We start from the raw sequence: 12,048 nt of genomic DNA on the forward strand, positions 1-12,048 counted from the left end.
TTTGCACCTGGCCCTTGTGGCCCTCTGGGCATGTAGCCTGTGGCAAGCACAGATCGCACAAGTGGCACCAGGGTCAGCCCGTCGAGGGGGTCTCCAGACACAAGAGGGTACCCACTGACTCTACATGCACTGTGTGCCCCCAAACTCCAGGGGTTCCAGCCATTGGGACCAGCTCTTTGCAGTTTATCTCAACATACTTGCCCTCTGTCAGGCAGGAAGTCTTCTTCCCTGATTTCATGGCCACGTGGTGCCTCAGACCCCTCCAGCCTGGCCCATCTGTTCCTGAGTGGGTGGCTCTCACCCTCACTTGGTCCCTTTGTGGGGACCTGTAGCCTGCACTCTGGCTGGCCAGGGTCCTGGTGTCGGCGGGGCCTGCAAGCTGCCCTAGAGGGTCTCACAAGTGTGGCCTGCTTGGTTGGCCTTGGGACAGGCAGAGGTGCAGCAGGTCCCCAACTCACCCCGAGCGGGGAGACATCAGCCCAGGCTCCGCACTAAATAGAGGCTGGCCCTGGTTCCCCTTCCTCTAACGGGGGAAATACTTCCCGCTGGTCAGCACGACCTTAGCACGCCCTGATGCGCGAAGGCTAAAAGCCAGCCCCACTTCCCTGTGCTCGCCCAGTACATCCTGAATGAGTCGGAAGCCCGCGTGAAGGCCGAGCTGTGGATGAGGGAGAACGCCGAGTACCTGCGGGAACAGAGGGGTAAGCGCCACCTGCCCGCACTCACACGCAGGACGCGCAGCCCGCAGGCTTGGGGCGTGGGCCCTCAGTGACACCGGCCCCTTTTCTGAACTTTTAGAAAAAGAAGCAAGAATAGCCAAAGAGAAGGAGCTTGGCATCTACAAGGAGCACAAGGTGGGCGCCTGTGACGCCGGGCCTGGCCTTCTCGGGGGTGTCCAGGTTACGGGGGGGCAAATGTCTCTGGAATGTCCCTTCCCCGTGTGACCCAGGGTAGGCAGCTGGAGGCCATGTGCTCTGGACCCCAGACCCATGTCCCTAACCCCCAGGTCCTGCCCCATGCTGGCCACAGGCGCCCAGTCATCGGCTTCACCTTGGAGGGCGTGTGCTCAGCCTTGGAGTGACCCTCTGGACACGGCACCAGGGCAGACTGTGTCGGGCCTCGGGGCTGGATGCTGGGGTTCCTGCCTGTGTAACCGGCGTTTGCTCTTCTAATGACCTGGGAGGTCCGACTCTAATGCCTCCCTGCCTTGTGGTCGTCGTGGTGACCTGGCTCAGCTGGCTCACTCCAGGGGGAGCATGCCTTCAGTCTCATGGTGCAGTCAGCAGTGGTTGAGCCTCTGAGTGACTGAGCAGGAGAAAACACAGGGAGCCGGTTCCCTGCCGGCGAGACTGGGGTCCCTCGGACCAAGCTGTGGGTGTCTGGGAGGGCGGATGTGGGGCCTACCCACTCAGGAGGAGCCGGGGAGTGTGTGGTCAGGGAGTTAGGAACCTAGGCACTCCGCCCCACCCAACAGCACGTCCCAGGCCTTGCTGGGCCACGTGGGAAGGTTGTCATGCAGGGAGGGCAGCAGGGGTGGTGCAGGCTGATTGCCCTGAAGTGGTCTGTGGCTCCAGCTCCTAGAATGAGATCCAGGGTCTTCGGGCAGCTGGGGCCTTTGACCTGGGCCACAGTGCTGGGACCGGTCAGCCCAGCCCCACTGAATGCTGTGCTGGGATGGATTGTCTGTCTTTGACCTGGGCCGGGGCTTGGTAATGGATTGTCTGTCTTTGGCCTGGGCCGCGGTGCTGGGACAGATTGTCTGTCTTTGACTTGGGCCGCGAGTGCTGGGATGGATTGTCTGTCTGGTTTTTTTTTTTTTTTTTTTTTTTGAGTCGGATTTCTCGCCTCTCCCAGCTTTCTTCACCCAGGTTGGGATGCAGTGCATCTCGTCACTGTGCAAGCTCTGTCTCCCAGGCTTTACTTTTCATTCTCCTGCCTCAGCCTCCTGGAGTAGGTTGCCACAGGCCACCACCCTACCTCGGGCTAGTTTTTGTATTTTTTTGTTTTGTATAGGTTTCAAATCGCTAGCCAGATGGTCTCATCTCCTGACCTTTGTGGATCCCCCGCCTCGGCCTCCCCAGTGTTGGGATTGAGGCTGAGCCACCACTGGCCATTGCCTGGTCTTGCTTGAAGTCAGCAAAAGGGGAATGATTGCTCAGAGTTCTCACTGAGTGAATTTGCCGGTGGGTTCTCACGAGGAAGTGCTCACGCCTGCAAGCAGCCACGTAACTAATCATGGCACGAGAGGTGGTGGGTGAGGCGGCGCGCTGAGGAAGGAGGATGTGGGTGGAGAATGTGGCTGAGGGACTGTCAAAGGGGGGATGTGCTGGCTTCAGCGCACAGGGTCACGAGGCTCTGCCGCTCCATGCAGGGCCGCCTTGGAGTGGCTCAGCCTCTGTGCACGGCTTGCCTCTGGGTGGCGGCTGCAGGGTCTCCTGACGAGGCCACGAGCAGCTGGCCTTACCTGCTGCGTCTTTGGGGCCTGGCAGTCCATGTGTGACCTCCCTGGCAGTGGAATGTGATGACCCAGCTTCTGGGTCCATCCTATAGTGGTTCCAACTTTCACTCCACCCCGCCGAGTCTCTGGGCTGGGAGCGTCTGCTGGTCCTGCTGCTCCTTGGGTTCTCTTGTGCTGTCTCCAGCTGCTTCCCCTGTGGGGCAGTGCTGACCCTTGGCAGCCCTGTCAGGGCCTCCTGTTGTTTGCGGTGGTTTCTCCTTGGCCTTTTGAGCTGCTTGGCCTGCCACTCCACCCTGTGAGAGTTGAAGAGCTTATTGCCTATGGGCCACCCACGCCTACTTGTGGTGCCCAGGTGCTGCTCTGTGAGGGAGCCTGACCTCCTTGCAGGCTGGTGCTTCTCAGCCGGCATCTCAGCCCCTCAGGAGGGCCGCATGAGCTGTCTCCTCCACATCAGCCATGCAGTGGCCCTCTGGGGATGCATTCCTAGCACAGCTCCTGGCATGCGTAGGAGGTCAGTGGGGCAGAGGTGAAGTCAGGGCAGGTCCATGGCTTGGTTCCCCTGTGCCCAAGCACTCTCAGGTCGGATCTGAGGCCTGAGTCTCAATGTCCGCTGCCTGCCCAGCCAGTCTCTGTCAGCACTAGCGGGGGCGGGGGTCCTGTCCCAGTTGGGTGATTCTGGTGCCTGGTTAGAGTTCACAGCCCCCTCTGTCACATCTGACCAGCTGGCCCCGAACAAGACACCGGTGTGCAGTGTGTGTGCATGTGTGTGTATGCTTATGTCTGTGTGCATGCAGTGTGTGCGTGTGGCTGTGTGCATGCAATGTGTGTGTGCATGTGCGTGTGTGCCTGTGTGCATGCAGTGTGTGCATGTGTGTGTGCCTGCAGTGTGTGTGCATGTGCTTGTGTGCCTGTGTCTGTGTGCTTGCAGTGTGTGTGTGCGCGTGTGTGCCTGCAGTGCAGTGTGTGTGCATGTGTCTGTGTGCTTGCAGTGTGTTTGTGCGTGTGTGCATGCAGTGTGTGGGTGCTTGTCTGTGTGCATGCAGTGTGTGCATGTGCGTCTGTGCCTGTGTCTGTATGCAGGCAGTGCATGTGTGCCTGTCTGTGTGCGCCTGTGTGTGCATGCAGTGCATGTGTGCCTGTGTGTGCATGCAGTGTGTGTGTGCATGTGTGTGTGCCTGTGTCTATGTGCATGCAGTGTGTGCGCATGTGCATGTCTGTGCATGCAGTGTGTGTGCACCTGTGTGCATGCAGCGTGTGCACGTGCGTGTGTGCCTGTGTCTATGCATGCTGTGTGTGCACATGTCCGTGCATGCAGTGCATATGCACACAGTACGTGTGTGTTGGTGCACTCAGTACGTGTGTGCGTGCATGTGTACTTGTGTCTGCACACAGTGCATCTGCATGCCTGTGTGTGTGCACAGTGTGTGCATGTATCTGTGACTGCACACAGTATGTGGGCATGTATGTCTGTGTAAGTTTTTGTGTGCAAGTGCAGATGTGCATGCCTCTGTGTGTCTGTGCATCCAGTGTGTGTGCGTGCAACACGTGTACCTGTATGTCTACACAGTGTGTGTGCATGTCTGTTTCTGTGTACACATGTGCACGCATGTGTATACACAGTGTGTGTGTTTCTCTGTGTGCATGGGGTGTGTGTCTTAAATCTCGAGTGTGTGCAGTGTGTGTGCGCGTGAGTCTGTGTGCACACAGTGTATGTGCACATACATCTGCATGTTCATGCACTGCTTTCTGCATTCAAAACCCATCAGTCTTCCCCCGCAAATGGCCATGATCCGATTCGTCAATATTTAGTGTTCTAAGATGGAAGCATGAAGACCTCAGGGCTGGGAATACCTCGGCCCTCCGCACCCCCACCCCCACTCAGGCCTGGGCAGCTCAGGCAGTTCCAGCAGGGCAGCGGAGAGGGGGGTCTACCTGGGGACAGAAGGGCACGTCCCGGTTGCCCTTGCAGCCCATGGGGGCAGCTTTTCACCCACGCTCGGATGAGGAAAAAGGGACTTGGACTGCTTGGAAAGAGGCTGAGGCTCCAACCTGAGGAAGGGAGGTGGGGACAGACCACCGAGGAGGGGCTCAGCTGAGGAGGCACTGCCTCAGCCCAGCGACCACAGCGTCCCTCAGCAGCAGCTGTGCTGCTTTGGGCGGCCCAGGCATGACAGCCCCTCCTTGCTGTGGGGGAACCAGCCTGAGCTGCACCCCCATTCTCTTTGGCTGCCGGTGGCTGCCCAGCCTGTCTCCCTCTGGCCACCTGCCCCTAGCCCCGTGTGGTGACGCGTGTTTCCCCTGATGACAGACACCTGCAGAACCCGAGCTGGGCCATGCAGGGGTGTGGGCAGCTGAGCCACGCAGGGGTGTGGGCAGCCGTTCCCTCCAAGCTTGTGTCCTCCTCACTCTGCGGTCACTGAGGCTGGTGTGACCCTCGGGGTCTTCCTCTAGCCCAGGCAGATCAGTCTGCCATCATGCCTGAATATCCCCCTCTGGGGACAGGCAGAGGGGCCAACGTGGACCGTGGGCCCCAGCCCCCATATCTGGAAGGGGGACAAAGGTGGGGCCCACCAGATGAGCTCCCCTCCTGTCTGCTTACAGGCCCCAGGGTCCCCCAAGCTGGGCTGGGACCGGGCTTCAGCCAGTGGGGTCAACACGTGCTGGCGTGGCTGTGAGAGGGAGCAGTCTGAGCCCAGCAGTGGGTTTGTGTGATCGATGGGTGCAGAGCCCCCTCATCCTCAGGCCCCTGGCTGGGGACCCCCCTACAGGCCAAGGCCGTGGCCGAGGTGATGGCAGGTGGCAGCTTGTTCTCCAGGTGCTCTCAGACCCTCCCATGTGGACTGACTGCCTCAGATTCACACAGGATACTGCAAGGAAGGGGAAGCCCCTGAGGCAGGCCCCCAGCTAGCCCGCAGACCCCGGGAGCCCTTACAGTTCTGCACCCTGCCGGGCTCTGCAGGAGTAGGGAGCTTTTTGGCCCCCTAGGGTGAGGCCTGGCACAGCTGCTTCCTGGTTCTGGAAAAGCTGGATTTGTCTGTCAGAACCTTGGGTCAGTGCAGCAGGACCTTGTGACTTGAATCTCAGCGTGTCCTCAGTGCCAGGTGGGGGAGGAAGGGCATGTCCCTGCAGGAAGTTCACCCTCGTAACAGCGCCATTCTCCCTGTGGCCCCATAGTCCTGCCCGCCAGCATCTGCTCCTCTCTGGCTAAGGCACAGTCTGCTGAAGTCAAAGAAACTATCTCTTCCAGAGGTTGCAGTGGGCCGAGATCATGCTGCTGCACTCTAACCTGGTCACAGAGCAAGATTCCGTCTCAGAAAAAAAAGAAAAAAAGAAACTGCCTCTTCTTGAGCTGGGGGAGGCTCAGGGCCCTCCTTGATGGGGGCCTGCTGGCCTGACTTTCCGGAGCATGAATCTCCTGGGGGCTTAGTCCCACCCGCCAAGATCAGGCCTCCGACCCAGCCGCCGGGCCTGCCTCCTGGAGTGCCAGCCACTTTTGGAGAGACCACAGTGGGGTGTCTCATCGCAGTCAGCCTGCTGGGAAGCTCCGCCGCAGGGCCAGCCGCCATCCCCAGAGGCCCCCACTCCACTGCACAGTGGGCCTAGGGATGGGGGTGGGGACGGCGGAGCAGTGCCTGCCAGGCTCCAGGAACCAGGCTGGAGGCCTGGCCTGAGGATACAGCCCCACCAGGAGCTCTGGGAGCTCAGGGTCCCACTTCCTCCAGTCTACGGAGAGGGCCGCATGGGGAGCCTGGGGCCTCAGCCTGGCTCACACCTGCTGTCAGCTTCACCCCGAGCGGAACTCCATGTCTGGGTGTTCTGCTAATGTCCACCTGTCATGGGGTTCCTTCCCAGTGTCCCGAGAGTTCATCTGACACGTCACAGCCAGGCAGGGCCCTGCCTCAGGCCCCCTACTGCCTCCCCACACAGTTGTGCCCTGGAGGGAAGGGCTCTGCCCCTGCTGCGTCCTTCCCCACAGGCCCTGAGCCCTCTCATTGCCCACCTGACAGCCCTGTGTGTCTATGCTGGGGCTTGCGGGGAATGCCTGCGTCTTCTCCTGTGGGGTCCCCTGTCTCCCTGGGGGGACCGGCAGTCTCCAAGAAGACTTGGCATGTGGAAGGCACCTTTGGCCTTTGTGTGTGGCGGGCCAGCGAGCAGGCCCTGTGCAGGGTGTTGTCAGGTGAAGCAGGGATTGCCCTGGGCCTGACAGGGATTGGGGAAGCAGTCTGGGGTCTTCGGGCCTAACAGTGTCCCTTCCCCTCCCTCCCCTCCGCCCTGAGTGAAGTAGGGCAGCAGGCAGCTGCTTGAGGGCTCAGGCGCTGTTGGAAGAGGAGTGGGCCGGGGAGCGGGGCATCTGCCGCTTTTGTGTTTCTGCGTCAAGTGGTGCACCCTGTTGAGAATGTGAATGGGTAAGAGCTCTGTGTTGAGGTGAGGTGAGCATTGATGGAGCACACAGAGGCTGGACACAGAACCAGACTTCCAGAGGGACCGAGAAACCGTCAGTTAACGCTGGGGAAGTGAAGACAGGCAAAAAGGAACAAGTGGGCAGGCGTTCTGGGAGCCTGGGCTGAGGCCGCCATGCTGTGCTTCCTTTTGCAGGTTGAGGCCTCTGGTGTCTACGCAGCCAGCAAAGAAGGCGGCCACAGGAGAGGTGCGTTTTCCCAGGCAGCCAGGGCAGGGGGACCTTGGGAGGCAGCCCACCCATTTCTTCCTGGGCCCAGATGCTTGGTCTGTGAGCACAGGGAGAGCAGGCCTGACAGAGGCACCTGCCCCTTTGCTCCACACTGGCTTGGCGTGGCCAGAGAATCGAGGCCCGAGGGCGGGGCTCCCGGTTGCTGGAGCAGGAGCGGGCAGGAAGTGGGGACCGTTGTGTGCCTCCCGCTCAGCCCTGGGGCCAAGGGTGAGCAGCCTTGCTGTGGGCCTGGTGCTTGCAGGGAACCTGTATGTAGGAAGGAGGCACTGCCAGGTCACAGGGCCCAGCCCTGCAGGGCTCAGGGGTCTTTTATCTGGACTGTCATTTGTTGGTGACTGGTCTGGCCCAGGAAACCAGGGAGCAGCAGGGAGGGTCCCAGTGCAGCTGAAGGTGCTGGCGGGTTGCGGCCCCAGCAGCCTCTCTCTGTGTTCTGGGGGCCAGGCCAGGCCAGGCCAAGCCCCCCGGGGGCGGAGGCCACAGTGACCTCGGCCGAGGCCTACGGTCTGGAAAGGCGTTCTGCGTGCTCCCTGAGCGCTGGGGTGGGGCCCAGTAGGGTACAGGAGCAGGGGCTGGCAGAGGCCTGAGGGTGGCATCTTGATGCTGACACAGCTCACGGTGCAGCCACCAGGAGGCCAGAAGGAGCCAGTGGGCCTGGGAGCCTTGGCCAACCCTGGGACCCGCTGGAGGGACAGGAGTGGCTGAGCATCCTGGGCCCGCCCTAGGGGGTCTGAGGGGTCTGTTGCGAGGAAGTGCTCCCAGCTCTGTGTGTATCCGAGCCCTACTTCATTCCAGGTTTTGCTCCCAAGCTCTCCCGCCCTCAGAGCTGAGCCTGCCAGGCCCCAGGCGGTCCTGGTGGAGAGCGGGCCTGTGTCGTACCATGCTGATGAGGAGGCTGATGAGGAGGAACCTGACGAGGAGGATGGGGAGCCCTGCGTCAGTGCCCTGCAGATGATGGGCGGCAATGGTGGGTGGGGCCCGACAGCTGGGAGGGGTTCAGGGGAATTAAAGGCATCAGCTACTACCCCTCATGATCCCTGAACTTGGGCCTGTTGGCTTCAAGTTGAATTTCTGTTTCTCCCTGGAAAGAAATTTGAACTAAGACATTTTGTAAATTGGTCATGTCGATTGTGAGGTTGGAGCCAGCCAGGGTCAGAGAGGCTAGGGACGGTGAGGTACCCACCATGAGGGCCGCCCAGCCAGCAGCATGAGGTTCCCGGGTCTGCCCACTACCACGGACCTGCACGCCCAGGGAGGGAGGCTGAGGGAGCCCATGCTGCTCTCAGGTGCCCTCAACGAGGAGCGAGGCTCTGCTCTGGGTGCATGCCAGTCCCAGGAGGTGGAGAGGAGCCCAAGATGGCTCCTGGCGGGGCACGGGGACCACAGCCAGTGGGGCTGGGGCCGGAGTCTCCTGGAGGGGTACCAGGAACAGGGTGGGGCGGGGGGGGCTCTGGGCTCCTGGCTCCCACAGAGACCCTGGGCTTCATGACTGTGCTCTTCTGCAGACTACGGTTGTGACGGCGATGAAGACGATGGCTACTGATGCGTGGCCTCCAGGCAGGTGGCGTCCTGGCGGGGGGCCTCACGGGCCTCCTCAGCATCAGATGGGCTTACAGGACCGCAGCAGGCAGGCCCCAGCACCAAGACTCCTGGTGACAGGTGGCATCTGCCCCACAGCCCTGTCCCCTGTGGAACTTGCCATTGGGATTGTGTTTCTATCCAGCAAGGGAAACCGGACCAAGCGTCTGCTTGTGTGTGATCAGATGTGGGCCTGGTGTGCACAGGGCTAGGTCCCGCTGCCTGCCGTCGACTCACCCAAGGACCCTCCAAGGCCGGCAGTGTAGTGTTGCTACTGGAAGGAAACAGGCTTAGGGCAGCCCCACCGCTGGTCCACGTGTGGGAGGGCTGAGTGTGCTGGCCCTGTGACTCAGGACCAGCTCTGGAGTCTCCAGCCGCCCTCCGCACCGTCCCTCCTGAGCGGCGCTCGGCACCAGTGGCCTCCGCCAGAGAGGAAGCTGGAGCCCTGCAGTTGTCTGGCGCAGCCGTGGGAGCTGAGGGTCTGGCACCTGAGAGGCAGCAGCTCTCCCGCAACCACGCTGTCTGAAGGTCCTCTGGCTCCAGCTGTGGCCCTGCATCCAGATACCTGCCTCCTCCAAGTCAGGCACCGTCACCCCTGCATCCTCCAGACGCCCCTCCCACTGCCTGCACCGCCTGGAGCAGCGTGGGGTTCAGACTTCTGCCTCAGGGACACTTGGGTTGTGTCCCTAGGAGCCCTGCGGCTGCCGGCAGGTGAACTGAGTGCCCGACAGCTGAGACCGGCGCCCACCCGCCCTGAGCATAACTAGGCAGTGCGGGTGTGGCCTGCATGGTGTCCTGGTGTTGGGAGTGCCCCGTGGACAGAGCCGGAGGGCAGTGGCGCTCCCTGTCGGAGCTGGATCAGGTCCCCCATCCAGGAGGGAGGGCAGAGGGAGGCCTGAGAGCCTCCCCAGGGCCTGGCCTCTTCATGGGAAGGTCCCAGTACCACCCATAAGGGGGTCTCAGCTCTGGCATGGCTGCCCTGGATGTGGCCAAGGAGGGGGCTTCACCCTGTGTCCCTAGGAGAGGGTGGCCTGGAGGCAGAGCTGTGCCACACTGACCCCCGGAGGCTGCATCCTCCCCATGGAATGGGCTGTTGTCCTGCCCCCACTTGGCCCACAGCAGGCCAGACCCCCCATACCCCCACCCAGAGCTCAGCAGCCAGCCTGGGTCCTGCCAGGGCTTCTCGAAGGCTGGGGGGAAGAATAGATTTAGTAAAGCAGAAAGATCTGTGGTTACTTAACAGAAATCGCCTGAGGCTTGTCTGATTTCATGTTGCGATCTGTGGCAGCGCCATGTCAGGTGCATCAGGGGCCATGTAGAGCCAGCTGGAGGCAGCCCTTTGTGACCCGACCCGTGTCTCAGGTCAAGAACTGGGGCTGCTGGCTGCACGGCCTGGCCGTGGATATTAGCCCCCGCGACCCAGAGGCTGCCCTGAGTGAGGGGTGTGGGGTCTTTAGGTCCCCCTGACTACTGCAGCAGCTGTGAGTGAGTGTGCATCAGCCTGGGCTGGACGTGGGCTGGGCATGAGTGTGCCACAGGGGACCGGGTGGACAAGCCCCTGCTTGGGCCCCAGCGCAGTGTGGGCACCGGGAGGTGAGTGCTGTGAAGAGAGTGAAGCAGCAGGACCAGTCCACAAGGGCTTCACTGAGGCTGAGGTGACAGGAAGCAGCACCTGGGCCAGGGTGGGCGGGCCTGGGGGCCATAGCCGGCACCCACAGCCCCCGAGGGAGGTGCAGGTAGGCTGTGGGGCCACAGGGCAGGGGACTTGGAGAGGGTGCTCTTAGAGGAACCCTGAGGACCAGCTGGAGGGGCTCCCAGCCTGGCAGGTGGCCACTGGGGCCGGGCCAGAGATGACAGCCAGGTGGCATGGAGGGGGGGTTTTATTGGAGGTCGAAGAGGGTGGATTTGGGGGGTGAAATGGGTGATACCTGCCACCAGATCTTATTTGAGGAGGAGACCAGATGTGTGGCTGAGGGGCACAGGCGAGGCAGGCAGTGCCCTGTGTGCAGGGATCCAGCCCTCGGCCTGGGTGCTGGGGTGCAGGGCTGGGGGCAGTGTCTGGCTCTCGTGGTGCTCTTTGCCAGGCTGTGGGGCCCCAGGCGCAGGTGGGCTGCAGCTCTGCAGGAGGGAAGGAACCTCATCCAGGGAGACCTGCTTTGGGGGCAGTTGGGTGTTGGAGGGAGGTTTTCAGGACAGACAGCTCTGGCTGGGCATTTCCACTCGGGAGGCCAGGAAAGAGGGTTTCCACGCTGTGTGTGCAGGAGCAACTGGGCACACAGGTGGTTTAGGATATTGGCTGAAGGGCCTGCCTGAGGCTGGAGGGAGGGGAAGGGTGGAGAGGTGGGTGGGAGGTGAGGGCCGGGGGAAGGGGAGGCCCAGGAGACAGTGGCTGTCCACCCTTTGCGGGGGTCGGGTGGGGCTCGGGGACTGGGGCGTGGGAGGGAGAGGATGGCTGGGGTGTGGGGCTGAGGGGCATAGGCGGGGCCAAACAGTGACGAGTGTGCCCGAGTCAAGCCCCACAGCAGCTGGTGGGACATCTCTGGGCTGGTGGAGGAAAGACTTCCCAGAGAGGGTGCGGTGTGGAACACAGCGTCCGGGTCCTGGAGCCGTGGGGACCTGTGCCACACAGACACTTGGGTGGCCAAGGTGCTGAGGCGCTGTGGCCCAGGAGTAGACAGCCATAGTGGCCAGGCTCCTTTGGGTGCTGGCCTGAACCCTGGGTTTGAGCTTTCCCTGCCACGAGTTTAGAGCTCAAGGGGTACATTCAGGTCTGTATCCCTTGGTCCCGTAAGTGGCTTAGGGGCCACATCTCCCAACCCAGCGGCTGACAGGCCTGAAGCAGTGCTTGGCCAGCTGTGACCCTGCAGCTGCACGGGGCCTGCCAGCATGCCCAGCAGCAGCTCGGGCACCTTCTGCCTGGGCCCTTCCCAGTGCCAGGACCAGACCATGCTGCAGCCTCAGGGAAGGGGGAGCCCAGCCTTTCAACTCCGCCTCAATGTTCTTAGCCCAGCTTGCTAGCTGTTCCCTTGAATGCTGCCTTCTGGGCTGGGCCTGCCAGGCACGCACACCCCAGCCTTGAGCAGCCCCCGCCGCCGCCTGCTGCCTGCTCAGAGCAGGACCATCCGAGGCTGTTACGAGCTGGCTTAGGGACCTGGTGTTTGGTGGCCACCACCACCCCATGGATACCAGGTTCCAGTCCTGACAGGACTGGAGAACAGCCAGTTGGGGGCTCAGTGGTCCAGGGCTTTGTGAGAGTATGTGTCCACCTTTGGGGGTGCCTGGGAGAAGTGGTTTGCACAGCTTCATAGAGTTAGGGGGTGGGGCC

The 12,048-nt window shown here is 61.8% G+C and overlaps 1 protein-coding gene across 3 annotated transcripts in view; it reads left to right on the forward strand.

The window, feature by feature from the left end:
• Positions 1–9,969, forward strand: part of LOC101005745 (BRF1 RNA polymerase III transcription initiation factor subunit) — a 28,710-nt gene extending 18,741 nt beyond the window's left edge. For all 3 annotated transcript variants that reach the window (XM_031669025.1, XM_031669024.1, XM_031669026.1), the window contains exons 9-13: positions 620–701; positions 799–854; positions 7,055–7,106; positions 7,941–8,112; positions 8,651–9,969. In XM_031669025.1, coding sequence (XP_031524885.1) covers positions 620–701; positions 799–854; positions 7,055–7,106; positions 7,941–7,975 — 225 coding nt within the window. In that variant the 3' untranslated portion in view covers positions 7,976–8,112; positions 8,651–9,969. The remainder of the gene's footprint in view (positions 1–619; positions 702–798; positions 855–7,054; positions 7,107–7,940; positions 8,113–8,650) is intronic.
• The last annotated feature ends 2,079 nt before the right edge of the window (positions 9,970–12,048 follow it).

Source organism: Papio anubis, chromosome 7, assembly GCF_008728515.1.
Source record: "Papio anubis isolate 15944 chromosome 7, Panubis1.0, whole genome shotgun sequence".
Taxonomy (NCBI): Eukaryota; Metazoa; Chordata; class Mammalia; order Primates; family Cercopithecidae; genus Papio; species Papio anubis.